Genomic DNA, 17954 nt, shown 5'->3' on the forward strand with positions numbered 1-17954 from the left:
TGAGAGTTACACCAAAACCACAAGCAATACTGTTCAGTAGTCTTAGTGGGACCACAGACACATTTTGCCTTTCTCTGTCTGGGTATAAATGCCAAGAGTGACAAGTGCTCCTATTGTGCTTATACCAACATAATGTCCATGTTTGTAAAGCCCCACCATATACAGAGATATTTATTCAAATGAGCTACTAAGACATACATTTCAATGTAAAATGAAATCTAATTATATCTATGATATATTCAATACTGGCAACCCAGCCCACAAAAAAATCGCCATAATTGCTGATGTTTTTATTTTCATTCAAACTGCCATGTGGTTTATGATTCTGGAGCCCATAGACTGTTGCATGATCTATGCCTTAGTATTACATCCTGGGGAAGGGGAAATAGTAAATACTAACAGATGGCTTCCTGATTTACATGCAGAACAAAGAAAAATATGAATTAGAAATGTCTGTAGCACACATATACATGAATGTACACGCGTGCCTTGCGTCAGGTTGACATTGGAAATCTTCCAGAAAACAGGTCACAGGGACATCCTTTACAAAGGCAAATAAAAGCAATGTGTTTGCTTTTGTAATTTCAAGGGCAGACGTAGTGGGGAGGGGAGGTGACCACATGTATGGAGGTGCAGAGTCTGAAATATGAGCAAGAAGAGCCCTAAACCGAACAACATCCTTGGGTTGATTGGTCATAAATTCAAGAAAACAGAGATGCTGCAGATGGAACGTTACCTGATACAAATATGAACTGTACAAAAAATGTAACCTGCACCATACAGTGCATAAACCACTTGAAGGCTGCTAAGTCTGTGATTCATTGGATTACATGAAACAACATAATACAACCAGTACTGCTGTGGGGATCAGACAGGATTAATTGAACAATCAGCCGATCAATCCTGTGTCCACCTTTTGAAGCATGTAACAGACCGAATTACCATGGGCAAACATAGTGGATCTGTACTTGCATTCTGCTCTTTATCATTTTGTACACATAACCGGCTGTGCCGCATTTACTCTCTTTTCTTTCTGGGCAACGTGACCGGGATTTTGGGGGATAGACAATTGGAGAAGCTCCAATGCAGCCCGGAATCTGGATCGCACATTGACTTGAAAACCAGCCCTGAAGGGACGTCTCTTTATGGTAAGGGAATGGGAAAACAAGACTCTGAAATTACTGGATTTACTGACATGCATAAGACCATGGTGTTATAGCATCTGTGATATGCCAGTCAATCATTTGTTCAAATGACACTTATTGTGGATGATTCTGGCTATTTCTGATGATTCAACTGGAATATATAGCCAGAGGACACCTAATAAAAGCACTGTAGGTGATTTTAAATGGTAATTCCAGAGCACAAATTGCCTATGTAATTTTATCATCCATCATCCTAATCATCACCATGATCAAGAAAGTTACCATAGTTGTATGTCAATGAAAAACATAAAAGCAAGGATTATATCAGCTATATATTACTGCACCATGCAAGACCTTGAGACTCTAGACGTTTCATCTCACCATCATGTGTTATTCATTTATAGTAACCTTTCCAGATCAGAAATACCACTGAGATACCCAAGGGACAAAGACACCAAAGCCTCTAGTATCATCCAGGTGAACCAGGATCATGTCTTGAAATGTCAGCGAAGACTCAAATCAAACACTTAAATCATTCTGTCTCACATACTATTGAACTCAGAGACCATTCTCTTTTTCCTTTTCCCTCATATAAAGGTCTTGTTGTGAATCAACTTATTTGCAAATTAAAGTAAATAAAAGTAAGGCTTTCAAATTTATGATTTACAAAAATGCAACCTAAATAGGTGGAGAAGAAGCCCAAGTTTTTGTAAAAATAATACCACTATTTGCTGCACTTGTGCTTGGTAAACTGTAATTTTAGTTTAAAAAATATTCTGTGTAATAATTGCAATGAGGTTAACATTTACATAATGAGTGATAACTGCCCATAAAATCACAAAAAAGCATAATCTACTCACACACTTTTTACTTTCTGACACTTTTTACACATTAGTCAACATATATATTTATATGTAACATCACAAACTGGTGAACTCGGTGACTGACATCTCAGGAGCTGGCTCTGAGGACTGACCCTGACTTTTAAAAACCCCAGGTCCAGTCCAACCAACTGAATGCGGGATTTCAGTAAAAACAACAAGAGCAATCTCAGTGGCTCCAAAGCAGATAAGAATAGAAGAGGCTACCTGTCAAGAAACTCTAGCGCTTCCAGCTCGAGATAGGTGTTTATCTTGGCCTGGGGCCTGTTGGCATATAGAAAGATAGGTAATTCGTCTGCTTATCTCTCTGTACATAGGACACAAATGGAAGAGGAAGGTGTCATTTTAAGTAGCAGTGTCATAAACAATCCCAAGAAGAAAATTAACAATCCAGTGAGAGAATCAATGACTACAACCAAATGAGCAGAAAAAAACCTGTTTGCAAAATGCGTGCAAATCAACAAATAAATTTGTAATATTCTATGTTTACTTATTTGAATAATTTCCTTTTGGGGATGAAGAAACACCAGATTAGAGTTGTCAGTCGTTACACAAATGAAAAACAACCTCATTACAAAATCTGTGAAGTACACCCTTCACCCACTTTCTAAGACTGGCATCATTTACAAGGCTAGAACATCTGGACTCAGAGAGCTGCTTCAGTTATCAAGTAGTATTGCGTTTGTGAATGAGGAATTTTCCGATGGCCTGGAAAAGTATTGAATTACACAGCAACATTATCCAGAGGTCCAATTAAAGCATCCAACAATTTCAGTACAAGTCAAAATGAATTATCTCCATCTGAGCTATAAACACCTTAAGTTCAAAGTTGCCACACGTTTTGTACTGAACAGGAGGCTTTTACCTGCCAGCTCCTTAAACTAATTAAGATTTGAAGCACCATAAAATACGCAGCTAGGTTACTTGTGGAGTGAGCTATTGTGTTGACTTTTACCATAGTGGTGTGGGATCCTTGCAGGGAGGATGTACACAGCAGGAGAAACACTTGGCTTCATCGCCCTGTCAGCCTCCTGTGTCGTATATTAATGCTTACATTAGGATTTACACAGAGGGCAGCTACAAATCTTTACTCTTCACTGCAGAAATTAATTGCAACTACACATTACAGTCATAACCACAGAAATTTTGAATTTTTCGTAGTATGTAAAACTACGTAGGAAGCCATGGCTGTGAACAGTAAACGTTGAGCAGTGGTGTATAATTTCACAAGGCCCATTTCTTTCACTGAGTAGTAGTCATGAAATGCCGGCCTTGCACTGTGATGTTATTACCTAGTCATATCCTTACTATTCAGAATAGCTGACTTGTACAGTATACCAGTTATCCAAATCTGCTGACTAACACATTGAAACAGAACCTAGTGTTCATTAAGGCACTGGAACAGCAGGTGTGAGGGTACAAGGTTTGTGACTGTTGCAAATGTGGAATACTTTCAAGACTACAACACTGGCAGAGATGAACTTGTTGACGAACCTGTTCACAGTTCATTATCATGCTCCAATGAAGAAGCATACAGGTTGTTTACTTACCCTCATGCTGTTTGGGAAAGGAGTCAAGAGCATTTTGTCCCTCCTCTTCCTCTGGTTGGTAGTTAAGGAGGGTCTGTGATTGTCTTGTGGGAGATTGTCCCTCATCTGCTTTCATCCTCACTGGTGGCTGTGTTGTTGGGCTGAACTTCACTAGGGGGAATGTGTTTTGCTCATGTTTCCTGTGTGGATGCTTGTGTGGCCTTGACTTCTTTTCTTGTCTCCCTGAGTCCTTGCTGCTCTCCTTCAAGGGAACGTCATGGCCATTTTCATGTTCACGACCAACATCGTGCAACAGGTATTTTCCATTAGAGGTAGCATCTGTCACATCCTTTACAGTGACCACTTTCTCCTCCTCTCCGTTCTTCCCTTCCTCAACACCTGTTTCCTGCTGGTGAATTTGGCTCTCTAGGACTGTCTCCGATGTGGTTGTGATCTCCTCCTGGAGGCTCGGGGTGGTCTGCTTCACTGTCTGGGGAGGCTCTGTGGTGACCTCATTTTCTGGTCCTCCTTCGTGAGTTCCAAATATTTCTCGCAGCTCTTGCTTTTCAGGCTGATCAAAGCCCTCCTGTGGTGTTGTGGTTTCAGGGTGGGACACAGATATAACAGCAGGCTCTGTTGGCAGACCTAAGTCGTGCAGAGCTAGTCTCGCAGGTTCGGTTGGTGGATAGTCATAGTCCTCCTCCTCGTCGATGTGCGGTGGGTCCTGTTTGAAAAGTGGCAAGGTGTCACTGTGGGTCAGACGATAAGGTGTGGAAATGCGGTCTATAGACCCTTCCTGGTCAAAGATAAATGGGTCATTGTACTGTCTTTCTGGTGTGTTCTCCTCTGTAGTAGCTGCTAACATGGGTTTCTGAATGTTACTCGGGTCACAGTCAGGGATATGATAGCACATCAGGCTTCCCCCTTCATTTGGACAATGGCAGACCTCACACGGCTCCATGTGGAAGGAATGACCTGCCTCGTACTTCTGCCCATTGTGGACGCACCCGATCCGTTCACACTGCACACACCCATCAGCAGGTTCAGAGACTTCAATGCAGTTAGCGGGAATATCAGGACAAGGGATGAAGTGGCAGCTTATCCTTCCACCTCCTTGTGGACAAGAACATTCAGTGCTTCCAAAATCTACAAAGTATGATTCTCCTTCTGGAACTTTTCCATTTCTGAACCCTGCGTTGACACAGTCGTAATACTGGTATCCCTCACATGTGCACCCAGTCTGCACACAAGAGGCACAGCAAGCCCCTTTCTCAAGTACTTCCTCAATGCAGTTGTCCAGCACTGGACAATCCACACCGGTGCAATCCTTCTGGCACAGATACCCGCTAAGGCACAGTAAAAGGGCAAATTGGAAAAGTGTTGATTTCATAAGCCTGTGAAAAGCCATTTTTCTTACAGCCCTTCCAAAAAATGTGTCTGAGGTGCAATCTAAATCAAAATGAGTTGAGAGGTTGCCCACAACACTCTGTGGTCCTCCACGTGTTACACTGCAGCTCCTGTCATTAATTTCCTCCAGTCTGCAAAACCTAAAAATCAGAAAGAAAGGGCAGTTAGAAACCAAGCGTGGCAGACTTCCTGTCATGCACTTTCAGCCAGCCTGAATCACTGAGTAAAACCCAACATCTGGCGACAGAGCACAGGCTTTTGAGTCCAGCCCGCTTTCATAACTACCCGCCGCTTGTCCAAAACACTGAGCTTATGAAGACACATTTCACATGAAAATGACATTAAGAGTGCAATTTCACAAATTACTGCAATAAGATTGCAGTCAATATTCACAGAATAGATTCTTGGTGCCCTGGGGGCGATTTTGACCAATATATAGAGTGAGAGCTAAAGACAGAGAGAGAGAGAGAGAGAGAGAGAGAGAGGAAGTATGTCTCTAAATATAAGAAACATTATATTTGATATAATAGCTTTTTCAGTTTTGTTGGCAACTCCTGGCAAGATTGAGATTCTCCATGGAGCAGAACAGTCACCCTAAGGAGTGGAATATTGGTGGCTACTGGATTACAGTGACTCGTGCATTGGAGCCAATTAAGACATACTTGAGCTGGACTGCTTGCATTGGGATGCTATTTAAGCAGAAAATGAGGTGTTTAGTGGGCAAGGTTGGGTAAAGTCATTTTCAAATATTCTTTTATCCTGAAATAATTTTGCAGACTGACATGGTCTGCGGCTTTTGATTCAGACTCAACATTTTGAGTTTCATTCTCATTAACTGTGCTCACTTATTAGAGTGATAAAGCTATTGGAAATCTGGTCTAGGCAATGAACATTATTAACACATTGAAATGTTAGATACAGTTCCCATGAAATATGTGCTGACAGTTCTGAATGCACAGCATGCATGTTATTTTAGATGGGAGCCGAAATACATTTGAATATGACATTCAAAAAGTTACAAGCAAGCTTTTTTTTCCCTTTTCAGTTCTGATTTAAACTTCAGACAGATCAAAATTACACGGCAGCTCTTTTCAGTATTAAACTGTATACCTGAAGATCAGATGGGAAACAGGTTCAGTTTCTTTTGGACAGTCAACCGAGCCCACAAGCCCCCAAAACTCTAGTTTATGGCCAATAGTCAAAATGGCCCTGTATGTTTCCAAGGTACACAATAAGCCATAATTTCCAGTCTTCACAAAAAGCACCCTATAAGGGGAAACTGAGAGATATGGAAGTTTGAATTTACTTATTGCTACACTGCCAAATCAATGATTAATTTTGTGGTATATATGCCATATGAGACAGTATGTCCATATTTCCAGCATATTCCATAGATAATTCAACACAGAGAGCTACGGAATTAACACATATTCCAGGCCAAACACATAGACTGACTAATGAATATCAGCTGAATATCAGACTGAATATCAGACTGTGCATATTTCTCAAAAATGAAACCAATGGAAGTCACCTCAATATTTAACATATCTTAAGAGACTTCCACAGATATTTTTTGTATAAAATATGAATTTGGGTTCAAGAAAAAGTCAGTGCAAGTGGAAATAAAATGACCATCATACGACACAGTTACACACACCAACTGACATTTCATGAAAAAAAAATATGATGACATATATAAAATCACTTACAAAATGTCAGAAGTAGGTATTCAAATACATTTCTGGAAGTGAAAGTCACTACAGTCATCCATCACCAAAGTCCTCTAAACATTGCATTGGTGTTAATAACAGGGTGGCATTTGTTGGGGCACTAAATGCTCCTTGTTATGGCCAACTCCACCCTTCGCTTGAGGTACCCCAGAAATGCCTGAGCTTAAAAAAAGCTATTGTTCCAGCACATGCAGACAAACACAGCACAGGAAAGAGGACTTCCCATGTGAAAATAAATCCAAGGCCATTTCCAAAAGCAAATCCACCCAGAATGCTTTTAACATCAGAATATGTATAAATTACATGAGTTACAGGTCATGCATAGTCTAGCCAATTTCTTATTAGATTCAGTTCTTGGCAGGAAACACATTTAAATACACACATATTTCTGCCATGTCTACATATCTGCACAAAATATAAATATGTATGCAAGCAATTCTAATTACTGTATGTTCTTTGAAGTGTGCTTCCAGTAGAACCTTGTCTGCAAACATTTAGACACTAGAGATATTGCAAGTGGCAGACACAAAATGAAGAGTGCCAACAATAAGCACAATTGTCCAACAAGGTCTTGAAAATAGCATAACTGGAAAGAAAGACATTCAAAAGAAGTTATTTTTTCAAGGAAAAGCTTCCAAATATTCATTCTCAACTACATGTGTTGTTTTTGGTATGGAACAAGCCCATTGCTATGGAGCAAAAATGACCAGAGAATCTTAAAAGCGCACTGCACCAAGAACCACTGATCACACTATGTACTTTTGTAAAACTGGAGCACATGCCTACTTCCCAAACTTTTACACATGGTTTCCACTTATAACACTTCAATGACAGGGATATGCCTCACAGCGTTTTATAAAATCAATAAGGTAAAAGGGAATACATAACTGTGGTACTGTGCACGTAGCTCACACACAACTTTGTTTGTTTTTTGCCATTGCACCTCCAGCATACCTTGTAAAAATCTGACAGCTGCAATGAAAAGACTACCTTCCCCAGTAGCTTGTAAAATAAGTGGCATGGCTGAAGACCTTGCCTCTGAGGGTTTTATTTCACATTTCTGGAATTGCAGTGTAGAGCCCATGAGGAACATCAGAGTTAAATCATTTCAGACATAGGAGACACCAGTGCCCTACTTCAGAATCTGCAGCAAATGTCTCTTCTGCCCAATGATACCATCCCAACTCTATCCAGAACAAAGCAAAAACCAAAAGAGGGCATAAATCAATTCACCCATTTGAAAGGTACCATTCTTCTTGTTGACTGTTCCTTACGGAACAAGTCAGTGATGTGTGACGTGGTATGAGACTCTGACCTGTTAAACTCTGGATGTGCGTATATTTCGAGCGAAAATGAAAAACCCTGATAGACAGAAATGAAAGACTGAGTTACAACCAGCAGTGCATTATAGCCGTATGGATTTTTGGTTCTGCACCGGTCTCTTGTTCCCACTTTCTGAATCATTATTATGCCAGTAAAAGAAAAGACTGCAACGTGTGTCTCCAAATCCAGCATATTAGATCAAAAACATCTGCCAAGAAAAATACTAGTGAATGACACCAGACCAGGCCCTTGGGCATGTCAGCTTGTTTCCACTGCAGTAAAAGGTAACACAGCACTGCCAGCTGTTCCACACTGCAGCTCCTGCAGCCAGCATCCCGACACTATCATGCTCATATCTCACAGAACCCTTCATCATGCATCAGTCTTCAAACAGCATAATCATGCAAATGACACTCCCTTCACAATGCTTAACTCTGTGTTAAAAAATATAGAAAAATGTGATTTCTTTTACTCCTTATTGATGATTCATTTTAATGATATCGTACATGCTGCACTGAATTCATGGAAGGCTGTACATTTGTTTTTTATAATAATTCAAACCATGTCTACATAAAACATTCTATTATACTTACATAACTACAGTGTTTTGTCAGAGAGTCTTCCTCACAAAAGAATTACTGGGTGATATATTATACTTTTTTGAACTAATGAAATGCCAGAAATTTGAGATGCACAAGTTAACCTTTTTACTCTTTGCAGCATCGCGTCTGTCAGAAATAGCAAACACTTTATCCCAAAAGTAATGCCTGTCAAAATGCCATCTGTTAACCTGGGAATGCCACCATGCCGGCTGAATGTCCTCCTGGTTCCATAAATTAGCAACTTTGCTCTGACAGGCTGGGTTTTGAAAGGTATGCCACTGCAGAAAATACACCACTGGAAATGTATTTTCATTGTCTCAAAATCACAAAACTGCTATAACATTTCAAATTATTCAAGAAGCTGAAACATGTATCAATCTCTCAACCATGGGAACAGTGCTCTGACCCATCAAGGAAGAAAAATGAGGTGCATTAACATAAATGTAACTTCAGTCACTTCAGATTCTCCTACAATGTGAATAGTGTGAGACTCATCTGAACTATGAGTCACTGTCACCATCTGGATTTTGGTTTTGTGAATGCAGCATTAAATTGGATGAGTATTAAATTATGGACTTACTCAAAAGCAACACATTGGTTGACACGAGAGAGAATTTTCACTTTTGAAGAGAGGACTGTATTTAAAATCTATAACTTTTGTATGTGATGTTTATTTTCCATGCCCTGTCTTGTAATTTGAAGAATATGTTTCTACTGTACAGATATTTCAACATGTACAGTGCCAGTTTGAGAGCAGAGATCACCCTGTGTTGGCATGGTATATGTCCCTCATTATATACTTGCTCATCTTGTGTACATATTTAATTTATTTAAGTCCTTGTAAAACATTGTACCTGTGATGTGGAATGTCTGTTATATCTAACATAGAAACTGAAAAAAAACATGAAAATTAATTTAAAATGGCATATTTATCACACATAGTAGCAAAAGATTGCTATCAGCCATTCTCTAGTGGACTGAAACTGACACTACCAATGAATGCACACAATGCTTCTGGTTTAAACCGCTCATAAAAGTAATAATGGTCAAAACTATACCGCTGCGTTTTTGTAATGATTAAAGCATCTTTCCTGGATTTTACTTCCATACAGAATCACAGTGGGCACACTTTTGAATTTGCAGAAGCTTCCAGGCAAACTTAGGTTCACGTATTCAAAGCTCAGCAGGGTGGTTCCTGACCACGGCTTCTAATCACCCCTGATTTTAAGTCACAAACTTTCATGGAACCCTCAGGCTCTGTATCTCCTCTGCTTCTTAAGCAAACTTATGCCTTCTATTTGATGTAATTCTTGGCCGTTACTGGAAAGAAATTCAGAGTTTTGCAAACATGCCCCTTTCAAGCCATAAAATAAATAAATAAAATAAAGATTCCACAGTCATACTCACACTCTGATAGAAATGCTTAAGGGTTGGGGAAAGATCAAAAGTTGCTAAAAAAAAAAAAAAAAAAAAAAACTTGTATTAACATCTTACTTTACATTTTACATCTATCTTTAGGCATACATTATACTTAAAATATAACCGGAATTAAACAGGGCACATTGTTTTCTCTCTGTTAAGATATAACTCCAATCACTGCATCACTCCATCAACTGTGTTAACCTTTCTCGTGTCAGTTGTTTTCACGTCAACAGATCAGAAGTTGATGCATTTAATGCAAAGAATGCTGGCACCTGACGACACCTCCTCCACACACGCCACCCTACGCACCCCCCCCCCCCCCCCCCCACCACCACCACCACCACCACCACCAATGAACAAACAAACAAATAAATAAATAAACAAAAACCACAACGTCGAGGCGGTAACAAGTTCGAGGGGAACTTGGAATATCTTGTAAAAAGAAATTAAACAATTGCACTTTGATCAGTACAACCTGTAAAACTGCTGTTTACTGTAGCCTTGTTTGTCTTGGCAGTCATCTTGAATATACACCAATCTACTTCGTAACAACACCCGAAACTGGCCTCGTTCGTTGCAACAGTGCATACAAAAGCGGAGTCAGTATCGATTCGCTACACTTCTACAACAGTTAATGCTATCCGTATGAGTGTATATGAAATCACATTTTAGAAATGTTCAAAGCCAGAAATACTGCACTGGAATTGTAAATACCAAAACCAGACTTAATCGGGACGTTAGAACAATTCGCAGTTCTGGTATCCATCTGTTCATTCTTTCTTTCAAAGTGGCCGTTTTCACAAATCCCCCTTGTCAAAAGGCAGCGTTTGAATCGCTTCAACTGCACGTCTATTTGCCATAAACTCCACCTAACGTAATTGTTGCGCTAACGAGATTCAGCGGTCCCCCCTCGCTACCAGTGCAACCCATTCGTTCTTTTTCCTCTTTCTTTCTTTTATCACAAGTATTTGTTTACGTAAAGATTAGGCTGAGTCATATTATGTTTTGCCAACAGGTATAGCATAAAATATGATAATAGGAGTCTACCTGTGATTTCATGGATAGTTGTAACGTATGAAGTTAATAAGGCTGACTTCACACACCTAACTGACGTTCTTGATACTGAATTGTAGATAACTTCACATCCTTCTTATGTAAATTACTGCAAATCCCACAGTCTACCGAAATACAGATTATTTTATGCTATTGTTGCTGCGCAGGAACGCACTACGTGAAATACCTTTATTTTACTGTGTAAGACACCGTAACATGCACATGTTCCGTGAGACAAAAAATAGATAAAAGCATGCGGGGGCCAGTCTAATCTTACCTAATGTTTCATTCTCGGCCATGGAGTTGAGAAATCCCCAAACAAAGAAGAGTTATACTTGTTTGACTCAAACTTACCCGCGTACTGTTCTCAGTGCTCTGTAATATGGGGATCCCTTCAAGTTTTTTTCTTTTCTTTTTTTCTAGAAGAGGGGAGGGACAAAAGTTTCTAGGTCTTCGCTGCGCAGTTAATCGCGTTGTACTGCAATCGATGGCACGAGGCAAAAGTTAGCGTTGGGATATATTTTTTCCGTCTTTTTATTCGTCTTCTCATATGTCAAATAATGTGTACCTAAACTCCCTATAATCGACTTACTTATGGAGCCATGCTATATCATCATTTCACTTCTTCAGTGTTCTCTGAAGTGCTCCGCTATCCTACAAATTACAACCTTCTTCCAAGGTAATTCCAGCTCACAATTATACCACACTCTTACTTTTAATTATCGCCCAGTTATCTTCACTGTTGCACTTTTCATTCATCAAAGCATCTCATATTGGAAATCTGTGCTGGAAATCGTAGCATGAGGTATTCAGGTCAGTGATGGAGATCCTAAAACTTTTCATTGCGAACTTTGGTTAACAAATTCACATTCTTAAAGTTTAAGCATATGCATGGACATAATTAGTGTCAGAACTGGGTATCCAATATCATACAGAAACTGCGGTGCGGCTTTATTTTACTGACACCAGTGCCGCCTGTTGAGAACACAGAGCGAAATACAATAAGATAGTCATACCTTTTGGAATTAATTCCCATTAATGTGCAGCATTCACATGATAATCACCTTAGGAATTAAACATAAAGTAGTTTTAACAATGAATCATAAATGAGAGGATGATAAAGATTTTGATCATGATCAAGGCTGGGCTTTTCTAATGACGTTTACTGCTATGAAATATATCGGCTTCTTTGTCTTCTTAATGGTGTTAGGTTAAACAGCGAATAAAGAAAGTAATAAAAAGCCTTGACACCTGCAAATCATTGCAAGGTAAGGGATTCCAGATTCCTATTAGACTTAAAGTCACTAGGGTAATCTAATGGCTTCCCAGTTATCCGGCTGTAAAAATGAGCACATTTAACGTGCTAGCTACACAGTCGGCGCATCCACAGCCGTGTGTTAACTCGGGTCATTTAAACAGCTCTCCAACTATAAAACAAAATAAAACAACTAGCACTATAAGTGGATTTGATGATTTGGGTAGATTGTGCTCCTTTTCTTGGGGATTTCCGTTCAAAATCAGATGACCCATAAACTTTCTTCCCGCAATGCTTGATTGCAGCACACACTAATGTGAGGTCAGAGAGATGAACCCATACCATCATTACTTCTGCCACTGCTGGAGGAATGGAGGTCATTTGATAGTCACTATGTCTCAGTATGATTTCCTGTCTGTGTTAAAAAGATACCTGAAAAGGTTTTTGATGGCTATAGATCACAAGCATTGGGATTACTGGTTTTGGAACAAGAAAGAACTAATTCCCTTTATGCATATCATACATGAGGTGTTTATAAAGGCATTCTATGTTGACACCAGAATGAGTCGTGTTTTTTGTTTCAGACAAGCATTTAGCAGGATAAACTGTGATGGGTGGTGTTCATTTGCACTTCACAGAGTGGTGTTCTTGTTTTTATCTGTTGTTTCTTACAGTGCATTACATCAGTGTATGGTTTAGCTCAACCCTGATCCTAAAGCAGACTGGGAGTGTTGCCGGCTGGAGAGGGGCCATTCTCTTTATTTTTATTAGTGTTGATCGATGGAGCGAGCACACCAGTTTTCTTTTTCTCCTTCACTGGATCTCATGATCAGTGCAATGAGCATCAGTGTGTTAATGAGTGAGAGAACATGACTGGCTACCTGTCTTTCGAGGCCTGTCAGCTCCGCCACACTGCACTGATGCCTTGCAGATTCCCAGTTCAAAAATTGACTGCTGCCGACATCTTCAACAATCAACCTGAAGGAATTATGGGTTGGTGTAGTATGATGCGCCCTCGAGAATTGAAGTCAGAGGAATATACAGTGATTGAGTGTACACATCCCTTAGCAGTCCAACACTGCACCCCATATCTATTGCCAAAGTTCACATTTTAGTCAGTTTAACTATGACCTCAGTTCAGGGAATCTGGCTCAGAGAAAGCAAGAAAACAGCTTCATTTTTTTTCAGATAAAGAAAAGCATTGAAGATACTTGGGCATTAAACTGACCCACTTTGGGATTTCTTTCATTCTCCAACAAACATGCAAGTACTTGAATTTTAAAATGCATGAATAAATGTACATGAAGGTGATTTCCCATTATTCAGAAGTTCCATATTGTGTTCAGGTTGCAAATGTAATGTGTGTTGATGGCAAAGAATATGTTACTCGTTCACCACATGTAAGAGGCAATTTATTATAATCTAGAATTTTCTATCCCAGGGAAATATTCACTGCTTTGCTGCTAAAAAAAACCCTCAGAGTGTATTAATTTATGCCTTCTTTAAGAAAAGTGTTTCTTTACAGGCTTCTGGTCGCATGAATGGATTGTCTGTCACGTGTAGATCATTTCATTCCCCACAGCAAAGTCTTTAAATTCTATTTCAGAGGATAAGAACAGTGTTTTATTTGATCATACCATGTGTGCCTCGTGAATTTGACCCTGTACGATATACCTTTTGTGTTTTTAAGTTCAAGGCATGGTGGAGGCATGAAGGTATATGATTAAAATGGTGCCCACTAGGGCTTAAAATGGGATCACTCAACTCACTTGATAAGTGACCTGATCAACATTCCAACCCCCCCCCGGCTAAGATGAGGACTGCAAATGGCCATCTCTGGGGGCCTGGGGGAATGCTGCAATACATGAGAGCCACTTTGATCCCTGCAAATGATACTGCAGAGCCAGGGTAAAGTGATGTCTTCTCAAGTAGGGCAAAAACAGCGCAGAAGGTTTCCCAATGCATTTAGATGCCCTGTTTTGTTTTGCTTGGTCAGAGTGAGGAGGTCCGCTGCTGTGGGCTTTATGGCACAGAATCCAATGAGAAACTGCATGCAGCAGTTAAATGAAATGGTTGCTACTAATAAGAATAAAAAACAAGTGATAGGTTCTGCTGCAAACTATAAAGACACCCGTGAGCCAGTGAGGGAAATGACACAGGTAAACAAAATCAACGCAAGCCCGTAACATGACAAACAAATACTGAGCTCCAGTGTCCTGAGTGTGCAAAGCTCACTTGGGTTTGCTCTGGTCGCGCTTCGCTGACAGAGGCGTCTCTCCAGCGCGCTGGTGAGATTTGTGGAATCCCTGTGTGATCTCCGGGGGCAGTTATCAGACACAGGCAAACCTTTGAAAGGGCCCCTGGAGACCACTTTATCAGTGAGGTCACCAGGGAGCCACGAGCAGAGGCAAGGCTCGTGCCCTACTTTTCCCTGAGCACAGAGTTTGGTAAGTGGAGGACACCAGGAAGAGAGGCTGGCTCTGTACAGACATAACAAATTAACAGCAGATTGGTTCACATCGAATGTGCCCACAGCTATGACATCATGTGGCTTGCATCACACTCTGTGCGCTGTGTGAAGAAGACATGCATCGAATCACTGCTCATGCCTGTTTGTGCAGATAGAGTCTCGTCTATTGTTTTTTTTTTCCCTGTTACATTCCTTTTGCGTAATGTTGCATCATTGATCTAAATACAGTGAGTATGTGCTTACTAACTCCAATAAATTTTGGATCACATATTGCTTATTTATGACTGTCTTCGATCGAATGATTTCATCATCCTCTGACATGCATTGTGCATGAAACAATATTAAGCAGAACAAAGGAGCATTTAATCTGACAATTCATCAGAATGCAGTGCTTCAATTAACATGGTAACAGAAAAACAATAGAAAGACGTAAATGTTATTTATACAGTATTATTTTCAGCTGCCCCTCCCTGAGTGAGCTGTTTACTGTAGTATAGGTTACAGTAACTCCATGCAGAAGTAAACAGTAAATTGAAGTGTGCCCATTTTTATCTATGAAAATTGCAGTTTTCCTACTTCCCCCAAAAAGGGTGAAAAAGGCATATGTGATGAGTTGCTATGAAAACCACGCGCCTGCATTACCACAACTTATCTAATAAGAACATGTCACATGGTTAGTGCTCAATTCAATAGCTGAGCCTCTAAAAAGGCTTTGAGCTGCTGTCAGATTCAAACACTAAAAGACGCAAGGTGCTCTGCTGCACTGTGCTGTCTGAAGTAGGGGGCTTTGTGAACATGAAATTCAGGCACATCAACCAGGAAAGGCATCTGGCTTACAATGCTGAAACAGAAGCCCACTGTGCAGCAGTCATGGTCAGTCTTTTTCCATTGCTGTTAACTTTCTGTATTGAATCCTCTGACGCTTAAAGTCAGACATATGTTGGCTCACTCATTCATTGTGACCAGACTGACCTAACACAGCAGGGCTTTCAGAAATAGTATAAATATGCTTCATATATAGTCTGTAAGGAAATAGCATTCATACTTATGTCATTGTGGTAATAGTATATTAAAGTCCCATTAATTATCCATTAATAATGAACATAAATTCCTTGCTTTGTTGTGTCTCTTGTTATTCAGATACTACTCATCCTTTGTGAATGACTTAGGAATGCTAACTAAACATCAGCTTATGGTGTAAGGCATTAAGGCATTGCGGTACATGTCTTGAAGTCATGGGTGAGTGATGTCTATTTTAGGACAGGTAGCTACTGCAAATAGCAGTTTGTAGTATTTGCTTTATGGGACCTTAATACAACTGTCAAATGCATGGTTCATAGATTCACACTTATTTTAGCTTTCAATATAAATAATGCTTATGCTACTCTTCCGGTTTACATACTTGACCAATTTGTAAGGTAATTTCTTGCTGTACTCAAATATGTGGCAAGTCATACATAAATAACGATAACCATCCAGGCATATATTACTTAATCATTTTTAATTTCATAACATTTGGGATGATATGTTGAAACTATTAGAGTCAAGAGGCAGATCAAGAATAAAAGTGCACTTTTCATGAGCAGAAAAGCTGTCTTTTGTCAAAGTCCTTCTTGACATTACACATTTAGACGCTAATCTAACATAATGAATGATGTAAATTGCTGCCGCTGTGCTGTGTGTAATCCACTTACAAAATTATTTCAGAGACCATAAAATTGGAACAGATGACCTAAGAATTATGAGGGAGGACAAGCAATATCTGTTACACATATAAGGGAAATAAGCTGGAATGCAACATTTTATCAGACAATGAGATAACTTCAAGATTGATAACTGTCTGATGATACAGTACCATAAAGCAAAACACTTATTCTCACCTGTCTTGTATTTAAAAAGAGGTCAAACTGAGGTACATGTTGAGTTTTGTCTGAATGATTTTGATATATGTAACGGGTTCAAGCAGGCCAAGATAGAAATACCGCATCTGGCTGAAGTATATACTACAATAGCTGTACGGATCAACGATAATGAAGAAGCCTGTGTTCACTTGCAGTTCTTGCAGTTCTCTTTGGCGCAGTGCATTACTCTTTACTGAAAAATCCTTTCTCTGGATGGATGTTATTCACAAACCCAGGTGCCAATTCCTTGCTGAGTTAATCCACCAATCACATGAATCAAATCTACAGCAATAGCTCCGTGTTGGGAACGAGGTTCTGCAGGTCACTCCAGGTCTACCATGCCTCTAACGCGGCAGGTCCTTGGGAGCATCCTTCACTTGGAATTAGTGTTTTCCATCTGCAGTAACAGGCAACACACATTGTGCCTAAGGCAATCATTGTGCAACGGGCTTCATTTTGTGTGGCAAGTCAGTTTACAGTCATCTGTACATCAAGATTCTATTGTAAAACAAAAGCAAGAGGTCATAACTTTCACCGGAGAGTAAAAAAACAATGGCTGCTCCAAAGTTTCATTTTTAATCTTAGGAAGTAGATGACAGTCCATATTTACTGCATCAAGTGTCAGACACTGAACATTTCTCTTGGTTAAGTAAATACTTTCCAAATCTGCAAATTTCCCACTCTAAGCCTAAGTAATACAGTCAAAATTAGAATGATCAACAAAAAAGTGTTTTCACTCACAAGTACCTTATATCATCCTTCCAAAGCTTTGGACCAAAACTGCATTCTCATTTGTGGATGAACTTCAGAGTGTGCGATGAGTGCAACGCGTCTGGTCAAAATAATTTTGTGGAGAGGAGAGGCTCCAGGGTTACTGAGTGGGAGAAACCACCTAGCTCCCTTGTGGGTGCACTTATCTGTGAGATACAGATTTCATGACAAAGTGTTCTCTAGAGAGAGGAAGTAGGTGTAACCATGGACTGGAATCTCAATTATAACTGTACTGGAAGTTATGTGGGGACCCTGCCCAGTGGGGAATGTTGTTCTTAATACAGGTAGCCAAGGATTTGTCAAAAGCAACAGGAAATATCTAGCAGGGTCCACAAAGGCTTGGAAGCATACACACAATGTAAGGGCAGTCAGGATATAATTCATACCATCATTTCCATACTGTAATTATCTACACTCTTTCCCATTGTACTGCAAAACATGTTTCTCTCTTCCAAACCACATGTG

At 39.8% G+C, this 17954-nt stretch overlaps 1 protein-coding gene across 3 annotated transcripts in view; it reads right to left on the reverse strand.

Annotated features, from left to right (window-relative positions):
* fbln2 (fibulin 2) overlaps positions 1-17600 on the reverse strand; it is a 57449-nt gene extending 39849 nt beyond the window's left edge. Inside the window, exons 1-2 of one of the 3 annotated variants that reach the window (XM_036530894.1) lie at positions 17466-17600; positions 3577-5102 (exon numbers count right to left, since the gene is read on the reverse strand). In XM_036530894.1, coding sequence (XP_036386787.1) covers positions 3577-4963 — 1387 coding nt within the window. In that variant the 5' untranslated portion in view covers positions 4964-5102; positions 17466-17600. Of the gene's footprint in view, positions 1-3576; positions 5103-11369; positions 11495-17465 lie in introns of those variants that run through there. The other 2 variants (XM_036530895.1, XM_036530893.1) reach the window with 2 other exon arrangements.
* Positions 17601-17954: the final 354 nt, after the last annotated feature.

This window comes from Megalops cyprinoides, chromosome 6 (genome assembly GCF_013368585.1).
Source record: "Megalops cyprinoides isolate fMegCyp1 chromosome 6, fMegCyp1.pri, whole genome shotgun sequence".
Classification (NCBI taxonomy): Eukaryota; Metazoa; Chordata; class Actinopteri; order Elopiformes; family Megalopidae; genus Megalops; species Megalops cyprinoides.